The sequence below is a fragment of the Corticium candelabrum genome, chromosome 17, assembly GCF_963422355.1.
Source record: "Corticium candelabrum chromosome 17, ooCorCand1.1, whole genome shotgun sequence".
NCBI lineage: Eukaryota > Metazoa > Porifera > Homoscleromorpha > Homosclerophorida > Plakinidae > Corticium > Corticium candelabrum.
Genome location: NC_085101.1, coordinates 4,147,856 through 4,175,101, shown reverse-complemented (window position 1 = coordinate 4,175,101; position 27,246 = coordinate 4,147,856). Strand labels below are relative to the sequence as shown.

The following is a 27,246-nucleotide window of genomic DNA, read 5'->3' as shown; positions in this document are numbered from 1 at the left end:
TGCGCTTTCCGTTACCAGGCGAGTTGAGCCGGCCAGATCCACGTAGACGTTATCTCCACGATCGCGCCGCCGTGCGAGAGCATCTCTCGAGATCCTTCATTTTGTCAGCCGGGGAATTCCCAACTCTGCATTCTCGCTCTCCTCAAGCGTCGTCCAATCGACTTCATATCCAGCCAGCCAGTTGATCTGACCCTAGTGCGTACGATTTCGACTCGAAACGTCGTACTGAGACGTGCAAACGCTGCGTAGCGGTGCGAATAGTCGCAACATGACGACCCTCATCCGGGCTACGTACGCCTTCCAAGGAGGACCTGGAGAAAACTTTGTGTCTTTCGATGCCGGCGATCTGTTCACTCTAGTTAGTAAGGATGCGGATGGGTGGTGGCGAGTGAAACGGAATGACAGAGAAATGTATGTGCCGGCCAGTTACATGGAAGTTGTTGAAAAGCAGGAAGAGGATGTTGCCTCCGAGGTTGCGGACGTAGAAATTCCAGGTGCGTCTGCTTTCTGTGCAAAAAATGTTACTTTAAGAATTTTTGCGCAAATGTTCACGTATTAGAGGCCTGCTTGTTTGTTTTCTTTGTTTATGTTGGGTTGGTACGTCGTTCTGTTGGGTCGTGTGTTGCAGCTTGCTACATTTGTGATAGGAGTGACAACGTTTTACTTGTTGCACAGAATAGGGGGATTGTGTGATAGCGGGATGCGTTGAGATGTAGTCTAGATAGTGTCTCTGGAGTGCTACTTTATTAGTAATTAATTCATCCTGTGTCATAGTGATATGTGTTTCCCTTGGTCACCAGTTTCTGCATCCCTAGTGTTTGTGTTTTCTCTCCCACCTGAACATAGACCCACCGCACGCACACACACACACACACACACACACACACACACACACACACACACACACACACACTGGACACACACACACACACACTCACACACACACACACACACACACACACACACACACACACACACTGGACACACACACACACACACACACACACACACACACACACACACACACACTGGACACACACACACACACACACACACACACACACACACACACACACACACACACACACACACACACACAAGCGACCAGTCTTTCTATTGCTGCTAATCCTTCGTGCCCGCCGGTGTAAGCAGTTAGAGCATGCACTCTTATAGTAAAAAGTCTGTGATATGTGTGCGAGGGGCACACATATTGCTAGGGATATTATATGTGTGGGGGGGGGGGGAAACTGGTGATCCGGGGAAACTGGTGATCCGGGGAAACACATATCACTGTGAGACCGGTAACGCGTGTGCTAACACTAAAATTTGTTGCTCTAGTTCTGGCTACTACGTTTTGAGATAATATTGTTGTAGGATGGGATCCTCACTTTGTAAGCCAAAGTTATCAGGTGGAACTTTAGTTATTTAGTGTACTGTGAGATGGCTTTCTTGTCGTCTCTTTCTATGCTTTATCACTGAGAGCTAGTAGATATATTAGTCTTTGTGTACATACGTAATAGTTAGTACTTTTTGATGTTTAGTTGCAAAGTCTAAATGCATGCATTGTTGTCATTGCCTTGTCTTGCAGCTGCTCCTAATGGGGTGTCTCAACGATTGGACCTGTCTCTTACCTTGCAACTTCCGCCTCCACCGCAAGATCTCCTTGACACTCCGGTTACTCCAAATCCAGCTTATTCTCCTCTACCTCCGCCTCCTGATGATGTGATAATTGAGGTTAGTTGATGATAGTAATGTGTTTATTGGAACACTTTCTATGTGATAATTGTCTTTAATTGCTATGTTTAGAAGGAGCTGACAGTCACTGATGGTTGGGTTGAACTTCTGTCTGAGGACGGAGAGATCTACTACTACAATGAATCTACGCAACAGACACAGTGGGAAAAACCAAACCAGGATGTTGGCACAGTACAAGCCAAACCAAAAGTAGGCACTGCAATGTTAGAGTGTTTGTGTGCATTTCAATTTGTGCTAGAGTTAATAATTGTATTAGAACTGCAGTGGCAATGTTTGAGACTAATAGTTTGTTTGGGCTGTTTTGTGTAGCTATACAAGAAAGGTTGGCAAGTCAAAGTAGGAGATAACGGGGCGGAGATCTACTTGCACCCACAAACCAGTGAGAAGGTACTGAATATTGAAATTCATCACAACGAGTATGACATGCATACGTACCGTCTGGTGGTCAAATGGTTATTGATTACCCTATTGTAGTCCAATTATTAGAATCTAGAACTGCACCAAAGTTCTGCATGTTGTTACATGTTGTTGTTTTTATGTATTCTCATACCCTGAATGAAGAAATTTGTGCAGGAATATAGTCGTGCGATGTCAGGCGACATCACTATTAGTGCGGAATTAATTTGTACGATAACAAGCCTTCTCCCTCCATTTCAACAATAGCAATTGCTCTGTTGCAGGTGGATGGACTGTCAGTAGCAGATACATGTGGCACTTTCCTATTTTGTGAAGATTTGTGCTTTAGATATTTTAAGATAGACGATGCAAGGACGATAAATTTAACTGACACAGGGTTCTCCCCAGGATTTCAGGAAACCGTAGCACTATCCCCTCCCCTAAGACCATGCCCATCCAATGATGTCACGACAAAGTCCCAATTGCAATACTACTCTATGAACAATGTATTAGACTTGCCCCTGAAAATCGTCTATACTAGATGTTTACAGGCTGTCAGCTATCAGTAACCCATTGGTGCTGCAAACGCTTCCTGTATTTCTCCATTTTCTCTTCATTGTACAGGGGAGGTCTACCCATAATATTATATTAATAAGAGCGACCTGATCTCTCATCAGCGACATCAACGGAGTTACCAGAAGCACCACAGGATTCACGAGATATTGCCGGAAGCCATTGGCTGCTAGTCGGGCACAAACGATTGCGGGAGAACATGAAAATGACCGACTTTCCAAAGCCGTACACAAGGAGGCGAAGAGTAATCATCTGCAGTGGCTTCAAATTCTGCATGCCAACCAGAGGCAAAATCCCTAGTTAGCTAACAGACAACACTGGACGGCCTCTCATAGGCGCTCGCACACCAACACCTTACAAGCTGTAAATGTGATCACTTACCTCATTAGCTATTGCACCTGCAGACGCATTAACGTCATCTTGCTGCATTGCTATTAGCATGCTCATCACCGATTGGCCGCCTTTCTCAAGGCATGGGTTTAGATTGGCACGGTTGCAATTGAGCGAAGAAGAGCCCTTCTCTTCCGAACTAGGTTTTATCGGCAAAGTCCCCAACCGCTTTTCTCTCTCCACCCTCCCACCCGCCCCTCATGAGCAAAAGTGGTCAGTGATCTCTGTGAGCGAAGTAGAAATTCAAGCATATCGCAGCACTACACTCAGACGCCCTGGGGAGAACCCTGTTCATACATGTCTTGTGGCATTGTCTACGTCATGAGTCAGTTAGGCACAAGACTACTACGTGTTTGGTACTGAGCATGCGCAAACAAAAACTTATGTGTCGAATTTAGTTGTGTGATGAGCTGCGATTGCACAAAATCGCACGATTTTCTTCCCTTCATAATTTTTAGGGTATTGCTGTAAAGTTGTCTGTTGATTTTTGTTTGTGCGGTATGTGATAGTTATTTATAGCTGTACATGTTGTTTATGCCAAATTCCTGTATGTGATGCAAATATATTGCAGTAAAACCTGTACTTGCGACCACCTCAGTAGTGCGACCACCCGGCTAAAGCGACTGTTATTGTGTGCACGGACCGGTTTGTAATACAAAACAATCTTGCTAGTGCGACCAATGACCAATGTCATAGTAACCAAGCCAAGGTCTCAACCTCCGTAAGTCGATCTGATGCAACTTCTTTACACAACCGCGCTTGATGCGAATGAAGTACGTCAGCCATTGTCCGGAATATTTAGTGTTTAGAAGCTCAAGCCCAGCTTCGCATAGTATTAGTTACACTGATCTCTGGCTTTGCTCGTGACCATGAAGATATCTAGACGAAGAGAAACGAGTTCAAGTTATCAAGTTTGCTGAAGAGGGGAAATCTGCGAGGCAGATCGCAATGGACTGCGATGTAGGTATAACCCAGCTTCAGAACATCGGCAAACGGAAAGCCGAAGTCATGGAAGCGTTTGGCAGTGGCGCTCCATTCGATCGAAAGGTAAAGCTTAGGAAAACTGGTACACGATAACTAATAAATGGAGGCTTCATGTAACGAGATCTTGTTGCAACATCCGGGATCTTGGTGCAACATCTGGAGGGCCAATCTTTTTATTAAGACCGCCTGTCTAATGTGATCATTTAATGTGATAGGTTTTAGTGTATTACTATTGTTATTATGTCAGTGCTGTATCTATTTACATAAAGTCTTTTCCCCAAACAACGAACCATTTATTCAAACACGCTCATTTCTTGATGTGGTGATAAGGGATGCTTTGTTGTATATGTATTTCGTATGTGTATAGGAGAGGTTACATGTTGTATACTTTGGTTTACATTTTGTCTGTGGTAGTGGATGGCGTGTGCAGATAGCAACGGAAAAACATACTACTACAGTCTTACAGACGCTGGTAAGACTGCCTGGTCGTTACCTGAGGTAAAACCTGTACCGAGTCCACGGACGAGGCTGAGGCAACGAGCAGCTTCTGACGGTTTACTGTTGTCACCCATTGACACCTCTCCAAAATCAAACAAAATGTCATCTGATTTTACGAAGACGGTACCTGCATCATCATCATCTTCTGTTGGTGCACCACCTGCTACTGCTACTCGTTCTGTGAAGAGACGAGCCCCAGATCCACCAGGCATGCGTTCTGTAAGAAGTTGTGTTAGTCGACTAGTTTAATTAAATTAAGTGATTGATTAGTGAATTATGAATCTGTGAGTAATTAAGTATGCCAACTAAAACACTTACGTTAATTAATGAAGATTTTAATTAAGTATCTAAGGTGACCCTATCTGCTTCAATGGATCTGCTGGAGTTAATTAAGTAACATACTGATAGGAGCAAATGACAGCCGAGTGTGATGTAGAGACATGTTGGCAATTGTGATTGGGCAGTGGACCGGTATTATGATTTGACTGATCTACAATAGGATAAGAAGGAAGTTGATTTGACTGGGGTAGATTTTGACTGTGTACTGGTAGTGAGGAGCAGTTCCATTAGAATCTAGCGAAATGTACGGTCAACCGTTGGTGCAGTCTACGTGTCCTCTCTCGTATGGTGCTGTGTCCGCTTTCGTAAAGTCTGCGACACTGAGGTGTAGGTATACAGAAAGGTTTACCAGAATGTCAGTAGGTCTTCATAAACATGAACAGTTTTCGTACACTTCAGTTGATTTTTTATACAACCGAGACGAGGAGTGTGTTATGTTGTAACGTCTTGTCTAACGGAGCTACGATGCTGTTGTCATGTGCAATGGAAACCATTGAACCGAGAGAGGGTTTTCGGACGCTAAGTTGTCAGACTCATACATTAACTAATTAATTAATTAATGCTTTGATGTTGGCATTACACATCTACATGCATCCACTCTCACACACAATGACAAATAGCAATTTAGTTTGTTTATTTAATTAATTAAAGGTTAACTTATTGAAGACTTACGTTTTAACAGCATGATTTAGATGTCACATTTGAAACAGTTGGCTGTGTCCTATCAATCTATATGTTTATGCTCTTTAGGCTTCTGTCTCTCAATCGCCGGCTGAAGAAGATTCACAAACAAAGTCAAACTCTTTGCGAAGAAACACGTACAGTCCTGGCCACAGGCGTCAGTTGTCAGCTCCTATAGAGCATCTGAGCGTGGGTGGCGGTGCAAAAAGACTGTCACAAGACAGTGATCCATTTTTATCTCCTTCAGAGCCTGGCTTATTGCCACCATCTAGTTCTAGTTTGTCGTCTGTAACAGATGGTAAATCGGATGAATTATCAAAACACAAAGAATTTTTGGTATGGACTTACTGTTATTGTAGATGGCTGTTTGAATGAAGGTGGTTGTTTTTAGGGGATGTCAGGGAATTTGCAGAGAAAGAAGTTGGCTGACTCTCATGGAAAGAAGTATGGTCTTAGTGTAGTGGGTAGTTACGAATGTGTATGTTGTTATTATTTCGTGCGTGCACAAGGGATGAAGTGATTGGTTTGTTTGTCTGTCTGTCTGTCTGTCTGTCTGTCTGTCTGTCCTATATTTGTCTGTCTTTGTTGGTTTGTACAAGCAGACAGACAGATGATGGACGGGTAGACTAACAGAGAGCGACAGACAGAAAAATAAAAAAAGTAAGTAATGTATTGAAACAGACAGACAGACAGACAGACAGACAGACAGACAGACAGACAGACAGACAGACAGACAGACAGAATCAAGTTTATTGTCAACAATCTTCACTACTACAAACAGTTATTGTTAAAATGAAATGTTCTACTTGTAGTCCGAGACTATTGCTAATGAGTAAAACACTGAATGTCTCTATCTACTCCCAAAACACTGTCATCTCCTAATGAGCGCACAGAAAGCCTTGACAGCTTCCGCGCTGATTAGACAGACAGACAGATAGACAAGACAGACAGACAGATAGACAAGACAGACAGACAGACAGCGACAAACAGACACACAGACAGACAGACAGTCTTTATGGTCATATTGTTTGAGAAGTCTACACATACACCACTGTAGAGAGCCACGCCATCGCTATACAAACACCGAGGATAGGCAGGATATTGTTTTTTTTACACACAGTTGGGATCTACCATCGACTTAGATATATCTTTTGCCCACTCCTGGAGCTCTGAAACCTTTCCCAACGCCGATGGGGCAGCAGCTCTGAGGCATGAAGAAAAATGGAAAAGTACAATTTAGAGAAGAGACCAGGCAGCGCCTCTGTGATACTGCTACCCCTTGTCTTCAAGCACTTTGGAAGATGGGGAGTAAAAGGGTTTCAATATCTGCAACATCTATCTCGCAGTTTAGTCAATGAGGGAGGGCAAACCAATGCCCCAGAATTCTTGGGCTATTGGAGGAAGAGATTTGCCGTCCAACTCCATAATGCAATAGCAAGAGTCTTACAAAGAAGTTCTCATCTCTCCTCAACGAATACAGCTGCATGAAGACTTCAGCTCTCAGTGGACAGTCATAAACAATTAGAGCCCGAGACCATGGGTCCCTTTGTCTAGTCATAATGTGTATGTGTAGTTAATGCGTATATACAGTGTAGTGTGCGTTGTAGTTTTAACCAGTTTTTATGTATGTACTAGATGTAATTGCTTTGGTGCTATAGTTCATTTATGAAAAATATATGTATTGACAGACAGACAGACAGACAGACATCACATAAAAGAACCCAGAGGAAGGTATGTCAATTCTGAAGACAGATCAGACATAGTCGTATTTGATTCAGCATCGGGGGTGGATCTTGAATTGGATATTGCTCTAGCGCATCCCTGGAGTAATGAAATAGAAGGTTTATCAGCTACAACTCAGAGAGCAGCGGCAACCAGACGAGAAAACCTGAAGATCAAAAAGTACAACCAGGAGCTCTTGCCTGGAGGTTTTCGACCAACATTTGTGCCAATAGTCTTCGAACATTTTGGCTGTTGGGGAGAGAAAGCTGAAGACTATTTGAAGAAACTGTCACAGCAATCAAGAGATGAAGACAGAAAGCCAAATGCATCAACCTTCAAGACATACTGGAGATTTGTGTTTTCTGTGTGTCTACAACGATCAAATGCTAGAGTGATTGACAGAAAAATAAAGAAGATTGTTTCAAGAGACAGCCACATAAACATAAATAGTTGTAGGTAGAACCAAGCCCTGTTGGCTTGGGTAGTATTTAGTGCTTAGATGGTGTATAATAGTTCAATGTTTGAAATATATGTATTGACAGACAGACAGACAGACGAACAGACAGACACACAGACAGACAGATAGATAGACAGACAAACAGACAGGCAAACAAATAACCAGATCGGCAAACAAATAAACAGACACACAGACTGACAGACAGACTGACAGACAGACAGACAGACAGACTGACAGAGATTATGTGCGATTGGGACAGTAGAGTTGCTTAGTTGTATTGTATGTAGATTCAATGTTGAAACTATATGTATTGGACATACTTACATACATACAGACAGTCAGACAGACAGACAGACTGTCTGTCTGTCTGTCTGTCTGTTTGTTTATCCATCCGTTCATTTGTCTGTCTCTGTCTGTCTGTCTAGTGCAGAACCTATGCGATAACACCATGTGACTAAACATGTTTTTATAGTCTTGTTGCATATGTAGGTGTAGTCAAAGAAATTGGACGCAGCACTTTGTTGTACTGAATGGCGTACATCTTATGTTCTATAAAGACAAGAAGCAAGCAAAAGAACAGGTCAGTCAGTTGGGAGAGCAATTGGAAAGCCAAGCCACTTTTGCCACTGTACACAGCGTAACTGTTAATTTGTGTTGTTGTAACAGTATGACGGTGTTTAGAATGGTATGTCTTTGGAAATTGAATTGATTTTAGGTAGTCTGCGTGTGCATGTTAAAAGACAAATGTGATTTCGTGATGGCAAAATTGTGTTGCTGTTAGGTGTAGGTGCTTCGCTTGCTCAAATAGCCTCTCTGTCTGTATGTCCATCTGTCTGATTGTCTGTTTGTGTGTCTGTCTGTCTGTTTGCTCATCTGTTTGCTCGCCCATATGTCTGTCTATCTGCCTGTCTGTTTGTCTGTCTGTTTGTGTGTCTGTCTGTCTGTTTGTCTTTCTGTTTGTCTCTCTGTGTGTTCGTCTGTCTCTGTCTATCTGTCTGTATGTCCATCTGTCTGTCTGTATGTATGTCCATCTGTGTGTGTGTGTGTGTGTGTGTGTGTGTGTGTGTGTGTGTGTGTGTGTGTGTGTGTGTGTGTGTGTGTGTGTGTGTGTGTGTGTGTGTGTGTCCACCTGTCTGATAATGAAAGTTTGTCTGTCTCTCTGTCTGTCTATCTGTCTGCCTCTCTGTCTGTTTGGCTTTGTTTGTTTATTCATTATGATCGATAGTTTTGGTGATTTGTATGTAAATTAGCATGTTGTATTTGTCTACTGGTGGACAATTGTGTGTAGTGTTTTTCAACTTGCTCTTTAGGATGTTATCTTTATACTTTTACTTATAATAGAAAAGTGGTTCAAAGCTAAGTCTTCCATCAAATTTCTGTCTTCAACGCATTCAGTTAGTCATTCCAGACTACGCGAAGCGGAAGAATGTCATGCAGGTTATTACAATTGACATTTACATCGTCATATCTCCTCGTATATTTATTTAATGTGGGCCTAGTTGATATCACCAACCGGAGAACAGATGTATCTTCAAGCAGAGAGCAGTACAATCCTTGTTGATTGGATGACAGCCATCAATGAGGCAATAGTGCTTGCAGTGAGTCAATCTATTTATTTATTTAATTAATTTAGTTGATATAAAAATGCAAGATGCAGGATGCTAGAATAGAAACCGAGTCTATTTTCTTGCACTTCTTTATGAGTTTTTCCGTCTCTCCGCGTTTTACGTTCGCCGTTTTAATGTGAACAGACATGCAAAGATGTAAGAAAACGCAAGGGCACGTAAGGAGCACGTTACATCTCCGTACGTCTTTAATGTAAACCCGGCTTTAGTAGTTGTACAATACAATATAATACATACATTGTACTAATTATGATACCACCTACATACAGTTTCTCGGTTTGCAGAAGCTAGATTGTATGTGTGGACCATGCATACTGTAATACTGTACACAGTTTTGAATGACGAGTTTGTGTATGTCTTGTAGAGTTCTATGCCACCGCTGCTCAACAATCGAAAGTCGTCTGTTGTCGGCAAGAGAAATTCAATGCTGTGCATGTTGTGTGATGTAGCATGTTTGTATTGATCTAGCTGGCACGGCGGACGATGAAATGTTCTTGGATGACCTAATGGATGGTCCAGAAAGGAAAGGTTAGTTAGCTGTGTGATCGCTAGTTTGCTCCTTAGGTGTTTTTGTTTTTGTTTGTGTGCATGTTTTTTGTGTGCTTTTTGTGTTTGTTGAAGTTCTAACAGAACAACATCATTTACTCATTATTATTATTAACATATTTTTGTGTGCTACTTTGTGTCAAGGTAATTGATAGTTTAGTTGTTTTTAGGTGTCACTTGTGTGTTGTTTGGTGTGGTTGTTGTATATTTGTGTTTGCATCTACGGTTTGCTGTTGTAGGACGTGTTAAAGTGAAGCTGAAGAGTTTCTTGGCACGGCGGCCTACGTATGAGGAGATGAAGAAAAAGGGATTAATTAAAGGTTTACTGCTGTTGCTACATTACATTGGTAGAGAGGTACAGGTGGTAGCTGACTGACAGACAGACAGATGGATGACAGATGGATTGACAGATGGACAGTCAGACAGACAGACAGAGACAGAGACAGGTGGGCAGGCAGACAGACAGACAGGCAAACAGACGGACAGGTGGGCAGGCAGACAGACAGACAGGCAGACAGATGGACATGTGGACAGACAGACAAACGGACAGATGGGCAAGCAGGCAGACAGATGGACAGGCAGACAGACAGACAAACAAACAGACAGACGCTGCCTGTCCGTTAGCCTCCAGAGATGCAACGCGCGAGTGCTTTCAAGAAAACTATGTAGACTTTCTTTTAGCAAGAACAGTTGTACTGCTTATAGCGTACAGTTATTTAATCATCCTACGTAGTAAGCGGCCGTAAGGGTCGCCGGACATTGTTGTAGCATGTTTTCCTTTTCCTTGCTGGAACCATTTAGAATGTAATAGTGTTGAAATTTTAAATATATGTATTGACAGACAGACAGACAGACGGACAGACAGATGGACAGACAAGGCAGAGAGACAGACAAACGACAGACAGACAGACAGACAGAGAGACAGACAAACAATCTTACTAATTGTCATGTGCAATAGCAGTTGAGCATGTTGGTATGATTTATTGACATATGTAGCTATCGTATCAGCTCATTTACGTTGCTTCTGTAAGGATTTCAATCCCAACTTTGTTTTTTTCTAGAACAAGTATTTGGTAGTCACATCGTTCATCTGGCAGAGCGGGAAAAGACTGTTGTTCCGTCGTTCGTTCGTCTCTGCATTGATGCAATAGATCAACGAGGTAGAGAGCGGCCTCTATTGTTTGTGCTCATTGTGAGTTTGACTGTGTTTGTTATTATTGTACAGGTCTGGAGACTGTTGGGATTTACAGAGTTCCCGGGAATGCATCACAAATACAAAGGCTACGCTACAAAATTGATCGAGGTGGGTGGACGATTGGTGTGTGCTTATTTGTGTGTGTAAGCAAGCATAAGCAGCTGTGTGCGGTTTACATTTGGATGCTATTTGGCATGTAGTGTGGTGTTACGTTTGTTGCTGTTACTCCCTGGGGTTCTGTTTAGCCTCACCCCCAGACGCAAGGTGGATTGCAGCCCCCGGATGCGCTGCCATCACTACTTAGTCTGGTTTGGTACCGCCTTTCTGGGTGGGAGTAAGTATGTAATCAAATTCTTCAGCGTGAGTTCTAGTAATGATATTAGCTAAGAACTGAGCTTTCGATTGGAATTTGACGTTGTTCTAGCCTCTGTACTTGTTGACATTGCTGTGATTCTAGGCCGCTGTCAAGCATTGATAAGAGATTGCAGCTACGCTAGGGAGCGTAGTCATGAAATGGCAGATTAGAAATGGCACTGTGAGTCCTTCATACGCCTTTGACCACGTACACAGATTCCCAGTAGAAGCTGCAATGTGTCTTAAGCCTCTACTTCAATGCATTCGACTGCTGCTAGGTACTCCACGCTAATTGGCCACGCTCCAGTCGTTTCCTGTAATGGACTACGCCGACAAAGATGACTTGTAACTGACTAGTGACACGATTAACGCTGACCGAACCAGACGTAGTAGTGATGGCAGCACATCCAGAGCTGAAATTCACACTCCGCTGGGGCAAGGCTAGGTTCTATTTGGTGTAATTGAAAGGAAATCAAATATGTAATAGGCAGATCTTGGTTGTGTGTGTGTGTGTGTGTGTGTGTGTGTGTGTGTGTGTGTGTGTGTGTGTGTGTGTGTGTGTGTGTCTGTGTGTGTGTGTGTGTGTGTGTGTGTGTGTGTGTGTGTCTGTGTGTGTGTCTGTGTGTGTCTGTGTGTGTCAGTATGTGCACGTGTGTGTGTGTGTGTGTGTGTGTGTGTGTGTGTGTGTGTGTGTGTGTGTGTGTGTGTGTGTGTGTGTGTGTCTATGTGTGTGTGTGTGTGTGTGTGTGTGTGTGTGTGTGTGTGTGTGTGTGTGTGTGTGTTAATACAAAATTTGATATGAAATACTGATATTGCTCTAGTTATTCTTGCACCACTGTTGTTACCAATATAACAAATAATCACATTTTCCACAGAGGAGACTATAAATCTCAATGATCGAAAGCAGTGGGACGATATCAATGTTGTTGCCGGATCACTGAAGTTGTTCTTTCGGGAACTTGCGGAACCTCTTGTTCCATTTGCCCAGTATGGTCCATTCGTAGAGTATCTACGTAAGACTGTGTTTCATGTATCAATTGATTGTAAATTGGTAGTTGTGTTTCTTGATAGGAAATCCTGACCGTGCTACGAAAATTGCGGCATTTCGTAAAGAAATATTGAAGATGCATCAAGCTAATAGAGAGACACTGAGAGTATTATTGGAGCACTTGACAAGGCAAGTAACAGAATACCTTTACTGAGAGTCTAACATAAGTTCGAGTGAGGAATCGGCTCTGATGTGAAATGCAAAGATTTAATATTGGAATTGCTGTTTGTATTGGTTGATTGGTATACTCCCGGTAGTGTTTTACTGTCAAACTTTACTGTACCCTGTTGACGTACATTGTAACTTTTTAGTATGAAATTCTGACTAATACTGTTAATTTGTGTGGTACAATTGTATAAGCGTTTGTATAGGCTGTTAGCTTAGGTTGTTGCTTATGTGTTTGTTTTGCTCCCCCCCATGGGAACTATGTCACCTACTGATGTGATAGAAATTACATCATAAGGCTACACCGAAAAATACTTTATTTTGGGTAACCCAGTCAACGGTCGTCTCAAATTTTTCGAATTTTTTGTTACACGTGTTTTTGAACATGTTGCATGCATGTGTGTCTATCACTTATTCGTGTCACACACGATGCACAACTTGTCAAAGGTAGACAAGGCTAACATTGCGCAGTATACATGTGCCATGCCTGCAGTTTCTATTACGGTTCTGGATAGCGGCCGTCCATCGTTAATTAATTAAACTCTAGGATTCTGCGGGTCAAGTGTCGTCTCTGCTGAAAGGTATTCTTTGCACGGCGATGTGCGGCGTCTGCATGATGTCTGCGCAGACAGCATCAGATCCAGGAAGTCATATGATGCAGTACCGGATGACAATGTTGGATTGCATTTAGAGTTTGTAGACGTCACGTGTGTTACCTTGGAGGCTGCTAAGGCATTGATAACTTGTCAGCAAGTTCCAGCTAAACATGTAAACAACGTACTGATGCGGAAAGCATCGGAGCAGCGTCTTTCCCCAACCACGTACATCTGGATCTGGCCGTACAGCCACCAGCATGGATCGCCTGGTTGCGGACGTTATTGATCTCCTTAGGACTGCTGGTCTAGAATTCCCAGTTGGTGTCTGTACCAGTGAGGCCATGAGTGTACGTATAGTAGAGTACATAGTGGTGGTTCATTGTGGATGATCGAAAGATTTGTGGAAAATAAAAAGTTCCGACCGACCGTGATTTTTTACTTTGTTACCCAAAGCAAAGAACGTTTAGTGTGGCCTAATAATTATTATTTTCAGTTTGTGATTGATCGATTGATTACGTTTTTGTCATACCAAAGGAGTCGGCATTCGTAAGATGTAAGCATGACTGACTGTAGATGATCAGAAGAAAAATAGAAAACAATGAGTTGCCCGATTTAATCCAACCTCTAAAGTCCATGTGTACACTTAGAGTGCGTGTGTACATATATATTACCACTGAATATATTGATGTCAGTTAACATCTGAGTAATTAGAAGAATAGTCTGTGATTACAAAATCATGTGAACTCAGTCTGTCATTGATATCTAGCTTTATAGGCACAATATCGATGCATCATTACTTATTGGTTATCTTTAGCTTAGCCAAGAGCTATGAGCTAGACATGTGTGCTATCAGTGTGTCTACACACGATGCTCCATAATGACAGTCATGACTCAGTCTAAGATTATGCAGGCGGGTGTTTAATTGCACAACAACAAACTTCTTATTTCATATTCAATTGTATACACATTGTTATGTAAACAAACATTTGTATTGACCGAATGATTTAGTGATATAAATATCGGTCTCTTTTTACAGAGTGGTGGCGAAGGGCAGCGTAAACAAGATGCAGTCGCAGAACGTTGCCATTGTGTTTGGTCCAACGCTTCTTCGGCCTGAGGTGGAGTCAGGCAACATGGCGGCGAACATGGCGTACCAGAATGCGATCGTAGACTTTTTCCTAAAAGAGTGCAATGAATTGTTTGCGAAGTAAACGGCCGCTTGGGTAAAACATTTTCTGTGGTGGCTGTGATAATGTCGTTCGTTCTCTTGGTAAGACTCAACTGTGCAGGGTTTGTAATCTGTCGGAAGACTAATTTATTTTATCAATGTAATATAACAATAACGTTTGGGTTTGCTGCTTAGTAGACTGTGTACACAAAATAGTGAAGACGTTGCGCGTATCGGTCTGTACTCCGAGGTTGTGTTGGTAGCGCGCGTTAATTCATTATTATCCTTGAAATCTTGTAGCTGGAAATGGCGTCTTCGAAGGTGAAGAAAGTCAAGACGGTGCATCAGAAGAAGCGCGTTTTTCGAGCCAGCGAGCCGATTTTAAGCGTCCTCATGTGGGGGATAAACCACACGGTAAAGTAACGTCACATCGCGTTCGATTGCCTCGCTGTACGACACACGGACGTTCAACGATGAAATGACGGACTGATTTGATCGGATTTCGACGGTTTGAAACCAGTCGAGTGTCGAAGTGGGCGCGGCATCTGCCGGCCATGCACCGATACTTGCAAGATGTGAACCGGTAGACGCACAGAGATACCGGCACTCTCTCACTCTGGCATAAGTGCGCGTGCTCGTATGCACGTGTCAAGGATAGCGACGATTTTAATGATTTTGTAGGCTAGTTTGGAGTATAGTCAGAAGGATTTATTATTTATATTTGTAAATCTTGTAAATGATGTGGATTGCGTAGGGGGAGGAGCTTTAGAGCGTCCATGTTGGCTACATCGACAGACTGACTGGACGTATGCGTGTAGCAGCGGATGTCTGTTGTTTTTCACCTACTGTTGTACAATGTAGCAATGTGTGAACTATAGTTGCAGTGCGTAAGAGTTGATAATTAATTTACCTAATTAATTAACGATTTAAGTTAATAAATATTGTTTCTTTTCTGACTCTGATCGTTTGATCTTGCTTTCTCTGATAGTTAAAAGCTCTGATAGGTAAAGACTAGGCCCACACATTGCAAGAGTTGTTGCTAGGTATTTGTTTACTTGTCTGTTTGCTTAATTAATTAACTCATAGCTACAATGTTTATGAAATAGAATACCCGGATTGTGTTACACAGTGTGAAACTAATGTCTGTACACATGAATGACTACAGTTGGTGGGAAGGGATGGCAGACAAGGTTATGAATGTGTGTCAGTGGCAGGACATCCTTCGATGGGATTGAGCCTCCTGATTTGTCTCCAGAGCCATTTGGTAGACTAATGTAATCAATTACAAGTAGTGAGGCGTTAATATGATATGATTATAGCATGTATTCAGGGAAGACATCTTAATCATGTGTGAGTAATACAGTAGTTTAATTAACACTTACTATCGAAGACTTCTTATGATGAATTGTACTTACAAGCTATGAGAACGAGATCCTGTTATTATCTAGATCAAGAGGGATCTTCCACACTTAAGAATTTAGGGTGGCTTAGTATATACAACTCTTTATGTGATATCTGCTGAACAGTACAGTCTATAGATCTCTTGATAGATTCTAGTTTTTACTGCACTATATTACCTGTTTCTGCCGGCGTCGTTTACCTCTGGCTTTGTATGTCAATGTCAGCAGTTCTATAGTAAATGTACTCAGATACAGTGAAAATTTGATTGTACTGAGAGTATGCCACATATGGATTATTGAATTGTTTATTTATGGAAGAATGTTACTAATCGATGATTAAACGGATGGCTCATATTGATCTATGAGAGACGAGAAGTTGGTAGCAAAGGTGGTTGATTGGTGATGTCAAGTTTTAGTTTGTGTAGTGATATTGGATGCACATGCTTGCATTAGATAACAAACATGAAGACCACCAACAGATAAGCAAACAGACAGACAAACACAACAGACGAAAAGTGACAGACAGATGGCAAATAAGTAGGTGGCACTCAGAAGACAACAGACCTGAATATGCTAAATTGTTTTCCTGTTTTTTCTGATTGTTCATTTGTCTGCTGTTTGTTGTTTGTCTTTCATCTGTCTGTCCTCAAACGGTGGGGGTTTATCGGTTTGTGGTTTACCTGTTTGTCTGTTTGTTGTTTGAATTCTTTGTTTGTTGTAGGTTGATGAGCTAATGCACATTAACATTCAACCGTTTCTAATGCCGGACGATTTCAGGGCGTTTGCCAAAACGCGTGTAGAGAACCATCTTTATAACAAGTTGGTGATTGTGTCCGCATTTGGTTGGTTTCTTCGTAGCAATTTGGTTGTTTGTTACAGAGAGAATCTTCCTGGTCGTTTCAAATTCAAGGAGTACTGCCCACTAGTTTTTCGCGATCTAAGGGAAAAGTTTAGAATCGATGATACGGATTACATGGTGTGCATATCTGTATCTTGTGTACATGGTGTGTGTGTGTGTGTGTGTGTGTGTGTGTGTGTGTGTGTGTGTGTGTGTGTGTGTGCATGTGTGTGTGTGTGTGTGTGTGTGTGTGTGTGTGCATGTGTGTGTGTGTGTGTGTGTGTGTGTGTGTGTGTGTGTGTGTGTGTGTGTGTGTGTGTGTGTGTGTGTAACCTTAGTATTTTGAACGGCTTACGGGGCTTCTATTTAGCATTCTCTTACTCAATCACAACCAGTCGCGTTCAGCTCAAGTGGTCACAGTGGCGCTAAGTTTTATGTGTCTCACGACAAAAGATTTATAATCAAGTTAATCTCCAGCGAAGAAGTGGCTCTAATGCACCAAATACTACAGCAATACCATGAGGTACATGCACGGTTTGTAACAGCAATGAATGTATATTCTGTTTAATGTATTAATTTTTCTATTTATTTGCAACTTTAATTATACATTTTTACATGACATAGTTATTTGTCTCATGTATTTGTATTGGAAGGAGGTCAATCAGCAAAACTATGAATCAAGTTTGATTTGACTTACTTACTAGTTGTGCAGAGTTTATTGTGTTAAAACTGTGTATGAACTACAGTACTAGTAGACAATGTTGCTACAGTTTATTAATATTAATAAATTAATTTATTACTAAATAAAATTAATAAATTAACTTTGTCAGTTTGGTAGTTTGGTTAATTATAGTAGTGAAATGCATGTGACTTTAACGTGCATGTTAGCTGTTGCCTACTTATGTGTTTCAATTATATAAACCTTTCAATGTATATACTATTGACATACACATTGATCATCGAAAGTCTTACACATTTGTCACGCATTGGCACAAACACATTTTGCCAAAACTTTGTTCTTTCATCAAATTTATGATTACGATTATTAATGAACTGATGGTATGTCCACTGAGTCAATGATGACGGTAAGGTTAAATTTACAGACGACCATCTTGCTGCCACCACTTGTGTGCATGCTCTGATCGTATACTATGAATGTGAAGGCTTGGAATAGCAGGACATATGGTACTAACATGCACATACAAAGCAATATTCAACTGAAAGAAATGCAGTGTTCGTCAACTTGTTCAGTATAAGTTGGTACAGACAGTATCTCTTTTTTATTTTTTTTATTTTCAATTTTTAATTATTTAAATTTTTAAAATTTTTTATTTTTATTATTTTTTATTATTTTTAATCTTTTTATTGTTTACCTTTTATTTTTATTAATTGTAGCATGTTGTTGAGACAAACGGTGGCACGTTGTTGCCACACTACGTTGGATTGTATCGTCTGACAGTGAGTGGCGATGAGTACTACGTCTTGACGATGCGTAACGTGCTGCCGAGTCGGCTACAAATACACAAGAAATTCGATCTGAAGGTGAGTCAGTGCAGTCGAGGGAATTAATAATTGTAGTCAATTGTTGACGCATTTGGCAGTATATGTGGTTGGTAGTGTGAAGTTGTGCTTTCGAGATGTATTATAGTCACCACAATATGAGTATACTACCATTGACAGAGAGACAGACAAAGACAAACACAGCCAAACATTTGCGACAGACAGACAGACAGGCAGGCAGATGGATAGACAGACAGGAAGACAGAGACGGACAGACAGTGCTCAAAATTATTTTTCAAAGTTAGTCGGCTGTATGGCCGGTAATGCCAGAAGTTAGCCGGTCATTCAAATTTTTTACCGGTCATCTAATTTAATCAGTAATCAAAAGCAGTTAGTAATCAAAACTTAGTAATCTCTAATTTAATTAGCAATCAAAAACCAAGAAACAAGAGTCAGTTGAATACACGTATTACTAAGGAAGAAGGCATTAGTTTACAACATGAAAGCACCTAAAATTGCAGTAACTAACAAAACATAGCAAACCGTGAACTGCTTTCCTTTATAATGTTACAGTTTTACATCAAATTAAGCAATTTACTCTAACACCACACTATAAGCATATTTGTTCGAACATAACTAGCTACTACAGATCTGAGATGCTATTCTGACATCATGCAAGTTGTGATAGTGCATGTGACGATGCAAGTTGTGGTAGTGTGACAATGCAAGCTGTGGTACTGTGACCATATTTCACTCATCATTCAAAATCCAAGAGTCCCGATCATCCAGAGATACCGACTGCTCTGCCTCACATATTGTTTCAGTTGCCTCATTGATCGCTGAAGTGTCTTGTTGTTGATGGATGGTCTCGCTGCTGCTGCTGCTGCATTCAATTTTTCTTTTTATTTTGAATGACTTTCATGACGAGTTCTTGAACAGTCTGACCACCATAACTGTAGAGCAGCGCTTGAATCAAAATTTACAAGTTCAGTTCCCTCAACACTGACCTCTAGCAGATCAGATAACGTCTTCTGACTAAGACTTGTTCTACGATCACTTTTAATAAGTTTTAAACGGGAGAAAAGGCGTTCTACTTTTGCAGTACTAAACGGTAAGCTGAAAAGGAGCTGTGCAATAGCAACTAAATTCCTAAATCACGTACAGTCAGGTCCAAACGCCAAGCGCTACCAAACATGTTGATACCCATCTCTGTCCACTCGAAGATATTGATGTGCATAGTCAAGCATCTCCTTGGCTTCTTCCTGAATTGCTACTAGATCAGTAGCCTTGGCCTCGAGAGGAGCTCGGAAATTCTCAACTAGCATTGAAACAGCCTCTGTAAGATGAAGAGAGAAAGACTCATTGGTTTTGTGTGAGTACCAGGCTTGTGTGTCCAAGAAAGTCGTAGTAGCCCTCATAAGTTTTGTGTCTGACCATGAAAGTCTTTCCTTCAATTCATCATCCAATTTTTTCAGATCAATTAAAGCTTGCTGTCTGCAGCTGTTCACAACAACATCATTGAAGTGATGTAATTCAATTCCTTGATACGTCATTTTGCCATCTGCACTTTCTAGTAGATTGTCCATGACACGTCTTCTTGCGAACCAATTGGTTAAAGGAATTTCTTTCAACTGTTCCATGGCTTGGTGACTTTTGAGTACTGATTGAATTGCCTTAATGATATCAAGGTCATCTCCCTGTAAAGACAAGCTCGGACTAGCGGCGGGATCTAAAATATCTATGTAATGGGCACAGGACAGAATTATTTTTGCATGAGTCCATTTTGTCAAATAACCTTTTAGATGCTGTCAATCAGGGCTTCTAAGACTAGCATCTTCACAGAGGCTTGCTAGGTGGTTTATGTAAGCCCTATACCTATCGAGAACTCTGTGGAGTGCTCTTCGCTTATGAACAATCCGTCTGCTTCCTGATGGTCTCACTGGTAGGTTGGCACCCCTTGGAAAATTGTATACTTCTTTCAAATTGTTCACAATAGCTCTCAGTTCCCTACATTTCTTGGGAGACTTGTTGTAAAGATAATAGATCCTAAGAAGCATTTCATCTATTTCTTTACTTAAATACTGGATTGGACAGAGCGTCTCTGCTTGCAAGTTCTAGTCGATGGGCAAAACACCACATCCAGAAAATCCATGGCAGAACATTCTGAACTTTTGCTTTTAGTCCACTTATCTCTGAGATGTTTACAGCAGCACCACCAGTGCCCACACCAACAAGAATTGGCAAATTTTTGACTTGCAACACATTTTCTGGATTCATCAAATCTCTTATACCCATATCTTTCAGAGCTTCTTGTAGGCAATCGAAGAGTCCAGCAGAATGAGCCTTAGACGGTTCCAGTACTTTGAAGTATCGACTTTGAGTTATTAGCTTTTCAGAGGTGTGATCACTCTCAGAATAGATGATTGCAAACAACTCATTCTCCACTTTTCCTTTGTCAGCTGAACTATCCATCAAGATGCTGAAGAAAGCTGCTGCCACTGTTTGTTTGAAATGCTGTTGCTGACTTTCAGCAGTATAATGCACAAGTGACTAGCTGCTACATCAAATGAATATGCCTCTTCCAGCTCAACACCATGTTGTTTTTCAAGAGCACAGATAGGTGGATATTTTACGAATGGTAAGTTTTCTTTTGCCAGAAAATAACATATTTCAAAGTTCATTATCATTCTTGCTTTGGTCTCTTGCTGTTTCTTTTCGCTTGTAGGACATTCAGCTTGATGCTGAGCACTCCCAGCATGATCAATGACATTGTTGTTTCTGTGATTTCTTGACCCATCAATCCACGTTCTGGAGAAATGCTTAGTGCCACATACCTTAGATTGGTATGTTTGACACACCTCACACCACAAAATATCAACCATTGAAGGATTATCTTTCATCAATTCACATTTAAGCCATGACATAGTTTGATAATCAGCTTCATGGCTTCTTTTCCACTCCATAAATGTTTCTTTTGATATATGATATCTGCATGTGGTTGATGACACATTTTGACTTACTGGTGTTTTTGCAAGCTCTGGAATGGTTGTAATCAGATGACTATTTGTAATCTCCCTGGTCTTTTTGTACATGTTTGTTCTTGTTACTTAATAACCAGGAATCAAGAGTTTGCTTGATCTTGGAAGACTTGCTTTCAGAACCCTTTGACTTAGTAGCAGTAGCAGCCATAGCACGTTGAGTTGTGCGAGAAGCATTGCCATATGCTGGCTTGTCACCATTTTGACTTTCTTGAGCTGCAGTGTGGTGTGAGTCAACAGGTAAGCCAGAATCTTCATGCATAGTTTCTACGTAATATCCATGTTCGAGGGTATTGCACAAACCCTTGGGCTCTTAGGTTGGAATCCAGACAACGACCATGACTTTGATTCAATTCTCGTTGACTTTCTTGATTTTCTAAGGGTTTTCATTACAACAAATTCACTGGCATTCTCATCATCACTGAAGCCAAAGGTAGATTCAAGTTTGTCAGAGTCAGACTCATCACAGCAATCAGAGGCAGGGATGTCACTTTTGGCATGGTAACTGAGATTAGTGGCTGATCTGGGTAGCAAAGGCACAAAGTGATTGAGTTGAACATTTCCCTTAAGAGTTGCTGGCTGAGTTGTGCTAGAAGACCACATGATATGAATATCATTATTTTGACTTGTTGCAGATTCCAAAGGTTGTACAATGGTTTCATAAAGGGCAGATACGTTGGTTAACCTCAGTGTAGTGCATGTTGATGGAACAATCAATTGCTGCAGCTGCACTATAGACTTGCACCATCCCACACCAACTTCCAAATTTCTTTGTCTCATTGCCCTCCTTCACCACAGCTAAAGCTAGACTGTCCTCAGTGCCCTTTCCCACTTCCTTTGCGGCTTTGAACACACTGTAACTCTCATCAGAAAGAAATGTGGCAATGAGTGAAGAAGGATTCATACCTGGACAAGACGAAGATTTTCAATCAAAGCAACTGCAATTGCCTGTGACTTGTTGCAGAGCTGTTCTGCAACTTGCTGACGGAGTTGCTTGTGATTTTCTTTCTTTCCTGTCAAGGACATTGCAATAGCCCGAAAAAGCAATTGCCATCAGCTCCCACACACACAGGCTTATGGGTCACCGGGGCATCATTTGGGTAAAGAAACTGCGCAACTGGGTCCAGAGACATAATGCTCTAACAATGAATTGAAAGGCAAAAAGCAACGCGGAAGTTTCAACAAATGTTAGTATACCATAACTACTCATGTTCCATGTACCATAGCAAAACTTTACACAGCATGACCACTTAAGTTAACTGATTGTATCATAATTTACTAGAGATGTTATGGCATTCATAGTAAAGCCTGGTTCACAATATGACGCCGACGCTGAGTTGAGCGTCAAACTTCAAAGAAACCGCCTTGACGTCGGCGGCATCCTTTGATGTTGACGCCGACGTCGACGCTGGAATAGGATTCATTTCTATTGTCGACATTGATGTCGGCGTCAATATTGTGAACCAGGCTTAACACAACAATAGCTAAACGGTCCTCTCATAAGACTTAGATAAACATGCAGGTTCTTCCCTCATGCAGACATGATTGAGGCCTGACAAATAAGGTAAAAGTTGGGCGGTGCTATAGATTGTAGAGTACAAATTCAGAGGCCAACACATGAACAGAGACTAAATAGATGGTGCTAAATGATGTACATAGCTAACATATAATATCACATAACTATGTAGACTAGCTATACACTTAATTGGCTGTTCATAGAGCTGGGATAGCTCTTCTCATCACTACTTAATGACCTACAAAAGTTGACCGGTCATCTTGATGGGTAATTAGCAACTGTCACCGGCCATTATCCAAATATGATTGGCCATTAACCGATGACCAGCAGTAATTTTGAGCACTGTCACAGACAGGCAGACAGCAATCCAGCCAGACATTACAGCCAATCTTTATTACTTTGCTGTCTTACTATTGTGCCTGCCAGTAATCAATTAATTAATTTATTAATAATTTTTGTATAAATGCAGAAATAGTGTCACAACACTCTGGTCTAATAGGCACACAACGTTCAAGGATTTATGAATTGAGATCATCTATTATAGAAACAGACCACATTTTTTAATTGATATTTTAATTGATATTTAATTGTCTTTGTTGCATGTATTGTTTGATCATGAGCTAGTAAGGTAAAACCAGAAGTTCTTGTGACCTTAATTAATATTGTGCGAATTTACCCCAAACGAGCACTTCAAATCGCTATGCGGTTACAATTTTTATGATATCAAGACAGCTCAGATGTCTACTCAAGTATACTGGTAACACTTTTGGCCAATCAATATAACCACCATAACAACAACTACAACAAAAACGAAAGCGTCTATGCGTATACATTTGCTGTCTGTTCCATTTCATTTATTGGTGTGAAGAGCAAAACTCTTTTACTTTGGTGTTGAGTGATTGAAATAGTTTGGGATCATAGTGTACACGGATTTATGGCAAGACGATGACAGAAATATCGAACGAATACGCATGCCATGTCTATGCACAATGCGAATTCAATTAGTGCAATGATATTTTCGTCACACAATTTGCACGATTTAAATCATTGCCTGAATTTCTGGTTTTATGGTGCTTGTGGAAATATGGTAATCGCTTTTTGATTGGTCAAGAAAACTGTGACAGAAATTTTTTGTCTTCTGTGTCATGGTAGGGGTCAACAGTTGACAGATCAGCGAGTGAGAAAGAGAAGGTTTGCATTTTGTATTGACAGTTGTTTGAGAATTTTCTTTATTTTTGTTTTTGTTTGATGTGTAGGCTAAGGACTTGCCGACGTTCAAAGACAATGACTTTATTAGTGATGCTCTAAAGATTCATATTGGGGAAGATGCAAAGCGGCAGCTAATGGAGAAGCTTGAGAAAGACACAGCTGTAAGACATGTTTGATAAATATTGAAAATAATTATAAATTGCTAGTAATAAAATACTTATGAATTGTATTTTACATAAACAGACACTGACACACACACACACACACACACACACACACACACACACACACACACACACACACACACACACACACACACACTTTCTGCTACTTGTGTACGAGTTTACGACTTCTCTACTGATTAGAATTCAACCATCGCTTGTGTGCTTGTTCATGTGCATAGAGACCAATACGAAAATGACAATCGTGATGACAGATGGCGCATACATGTTGACTTGTAATTACTCCTTGACACACACACACACACACACACACACACACACACACACACACACACACACACACACACACACACACACACACACACACTGTCTTCGATGCTTTAAAAATGCAACAATCAATTATTCTTTGTTTTTGTAGTTTTTGACTCGTCTAAAACTAATGGACTACAGTTTGTTATTGGGAATTCACGACTGTACTCAGGCTCAGATGGATGACTTCGATGATGACGAAAATGACGACGAAACCGAGGAAGAAGGAGCATCAGGAGACGACGGAATAGGAGCAGATGCGAATGCCGGCGCCGTGACAGGAACCGGGAAAGCAATAACTTTGCCATCAGAACAGACGACAGCCGAAGTGGCAGCAGCCGTGTCCGGTGAGGCTTGACATACATGTCACTATGCACCACTTGAAGCCAAACATTTATGTGGACCAGCAAACATGCATTACAGAAACTGAGTTTTTTGTTAGCAGCTGTTACTCATTTGATCATCTAATACACAAGTTAACTGTATTGGTCCTCACTTATCTGACTTTAAGCAGACAGCAGCTATTAAAGATAGGGTTGGACACTGTAGCCGTGGATTTTTCGCAAGGAAATTTTATGATTTCACGAACAAAGCTGCCGATTACAAAAATTTAATTTACAAATAATTTTGCGATGTGTAATGAATGTGCACGGTCATGTGCACGTGTGTGTGCATACTACATGTGTTGAGCAAGTGGCATGAATTCTCTGTCAGGTGACTTTTCTTTGTTACCTTGATGACAAGTGACTCCCAAGGGCAAGAAATACGAGAATTGATGCTTGGTACGGCAAGTGCAATTGTGTTTTCTGGCGAGCTTCTGTAAAGCCAACCAGCCATCTGCTTCACAGAAGTGAAAAAGGTTATGGTAATTATTCTGCAGAAACTCGCAATTTAAAAAATGGCTAACGAAGTCAACGTTGTTACGAAGATGCAAGTTATGAAGGAACTTAGTGTTCAATGGGTACTTGGTTTTCTGATTATATTGCATGCTGGAAAACCAGACGTTATATGAAATGGTTTCAAGGTGGCTGGTACACTGGCGGCTCTTGTGACAGTGAGAACTTGTGTTGTTGTTTTGAATAGTTTGAGATTAATAGATAGCATTTGGTGGCCCATCCAGTTGTGCCTTTCATTAACCCTTGACTCCCAAACTTGTGCTTACACTTATTAGTCTGCAGTGGTAAATCATGTCACACAAAGAGTTCCTCTTTCATCAGCAGCAAAGTTTCTGATCTGGCAGAACCAGAACCAAGGCAGAGCCAGAGCCACGGATGAGCCAGAGCCAGGGCCATGGCAAAGCCAGAGGCACGGCCAAGGCAGAGCCAGAGCCATGGCAAGGCCTGAGCCAAGGCAGAGCTAGAGCCAGAGGCATAGCCAGAACTAAAGCATAACCAGAACCAAGGCAGAGCCAGTACCATTGCAGAGCCTGAACCACGGCATAGCCAGAGCCAAGGCATAGCCAGAACCACGGCATAGCTAGAGCCATCGCAAGGCCTGAGCCAAGGCAGAGCCAGAAATACGGCATAGTCGTATGTGCAGGATGATGGAGGTCAGATATGCGATTGGATATGTGAAGGTTGGATAAGTGAGGGTAATACACTGTAGTACTTTGTGAAGGTGTCGATGTGTCTCAAGAAATTTATGCCACGGTTTTCTCATACTGTAATGAGTTGGTTCAAACTATTGGTGAGAATCACTGTTGGACTGTATACATTATAATATGCAATGTCATGCGATTTAGAGTATTAATCAGTTTGTGTTGTATGGTAGGTAAAACTGTGGGTTTGCTGGTAAGTATTGTGTTTGATTTAGGTCTTCCCAGACCTCACATTGCATTGAATGGAAAGGCTGCGGCAGCTGCTATTGAGCAGGGAATGTGTCCAGTTGTTGACTTATCAGTTGATGTTTTTGCTGTCATGTCTAATGATGGTATGATGTGATTTATGGCATTTGGATGATAAGATAGGGTGATTGGTGGATAACAGTAGTGGGTGAATAGACAGGTAGACAGGTAGACAGAGAGACAAAGAGACAGAGAGTCAGGCAGACCGACTGACAGACCAACCAACAGACAGAGAGACAGACAGACAGACATTCACTTGAATGGTGAAGGTGCAAGCGCCGGGCGGGCAGGCAAAGACATATGACTCACACACACACACACACACACACACACACACACACACACACACACACGCACGCACACGCACGCACGCATTCACACCAATCCTGAATAGACGTCATAATAATTGGGTTACTATTGATGGATTTATTGGTTGATATTGATGTTCTAGAGTCTGAACCATTGATCTACTTTTGTGGACTTATTGACATGTTGACTCAGTATGGAGCTCGGAAGAGAGCAGCCCATGCAGCCAAGACCATGAAACACGGGGTGAGACGTTTGTCTAACTGACCACGTTTATGTACATTGTGCAATGAATCATTGTCCTAGACAAATGCGGAGATATCAACCGTGAGACCTGAGCAGTATGCAAAACGGTTTTTGGACTTTGTATCAAGAATTGTCGAGTAGTAGGATCAGGTGAATAGTACTGGATTAATTATTGTAAGGATGGTAAACTGCGTGTGGCGGGCAGTAATTTGAAAGTGAGATTTTGGATGTGTGTCTGCATCTGAGTATATTATTAGTAGTAATTTGACATGTTAGTCTTAGATCAGTATTGTCTAATACAGGACTTCTTATATGTATTGTTATATACATTGTGATCGTGAGTGTATTAGATATGTATTGGTTGCCT

General features: G+C 41.3%; 2 protein-coding genes across 3 annotated transcripts; both read left to right on the top strand.

The window, feature by feature from the left end:
- Nucleotides 1–29: 29 nt before the first annotated feature.
- On the top strand, nucleotides 30–14,686 carry LOC134193134 (rho GTPase-activating protein 15-like). Of its 2 annotated transcripts, none has more exons than XM_062661931.1 (18): nucleotides 30–494; nucleotides 1,589–1,734; nucleotides 1,807–1,944; nucleotides 2,065–2,142; nucleotides 4,513–4,815; nucleotides 5,686–5,952; nucleotides 6,008–6,060; nucleotides 8,285–8,375; nucleotides 9,137–9,232; nucleotides 9,295–9,393; nucleotides 9,785–9,830; nucleotides 9,889–9,948; nucleotides 10,206–10,286; nucleotides 11,028–11,126; nucleotides 11,192–11,269; nucleotides 12,391–12,528; nucleotides 12,587–12,692; nucleotides 14,361–14,686. In XM_062661931.1, exons 1-18 carry the CDS (start codon nucleotides 269–271, stop codon nucleotides 14,533–14,535), a joined length of 2,280 nt encoding a protein of 759 aa, XP_062517915.1. In that variant the 5' UTR covers nucleotides 30–268; the 3' UTR covers nucleotides 14,536–14,686. The 2 variants fall into 2 exon arrangements, with proteins under 2 accessions (XP_062517915.1, XP_062517916.1); XM_062661932.1 differs by lacking the exon at nucleotides 30–494 and adding an exon at nucleotides 1,297–1,409.
- Nucleotides 14,687–14,762: 76 nt separating this feature from the next.
- On the top strand, nucleotides 14,763–27,206 carry LOC134193136 (phosphatidylinositol 5-phosphate 4-kinase type-2 alpha-like). The gene is made up of 11 exons (XM_062661936.1): nucleotides 14,763–14,906; nucleotides 16,614–16,711; nucleotides 16,772–16,868; nucleotides 17,101–17,253; nucleotides 18,126–18,272; nucleotides 23,937–23,975; nucleotides 24,041–24,154; nucleotides 24,594–24,831; nucleotides 26,297–26,413; nucleotides 26,779–26,879; nucleotides 26,940–27,206. Exons 1-11 carry the CDS (start codon nucleotides 14,799–14,801, stop codon nucleotides 27,018–27,020), a joined length of 1,293 nt encoding a protein of 430 aa, XP_062517920.1. The 5' UTR covers nucleotides 14,763–14,798; the 3' UTR covers nucleotides 27,021–27,206.
- The last annotated feature ends 40 nt before the right edge of the window (nucleotides 27,207–27,246 follow it).

Bases quoted from the DNA above. Each gene is read 5' to 3' on its own strand.
- LOC134193136 (XM_062661936.1), top strand. From the start codon at position 14,799: ATGGCGTCTTCGAAGGTGAAGAAAGTCAAGACGGTGCATCAGAAGAAG. The intron at 16,712-16,771 runs GTTGGTGATTGT...TGTTTGTTACAG, and splicing joins GAGAACCATCTTTATAACAA to AGAGAATCTTCCTGGTCGTT. The intron at 26,880-26,939 runs GTGAGACGTTTG...TCATTGTCCTAG, and splicing joins CCAAGACCATGAAACACGGG to ACAAATGCGGAGATATCAAC.
- LOC134193134 (XM_062661931.1), top strand. From the start codon at position 269: ATGACGACCCTCATCCGGGCTACGTACGCCTTCCAAGGAGGACCTGGA. The intron at 1,945-2,064 runs GTAGGCACTGCA...TGTTTTGTGTAG, and splicing joins CAGTACAAGCCAAACCAAAA to CTATACAAGAAAGGTTGGCA. The intron at 12,693-14,360 runs GCAAGTAACAGA...CTCTTTTTACAG, and splicing joins TTATTGGAGCACTTGACAAG to AGTGGTGGCGAAGGGCAGCG.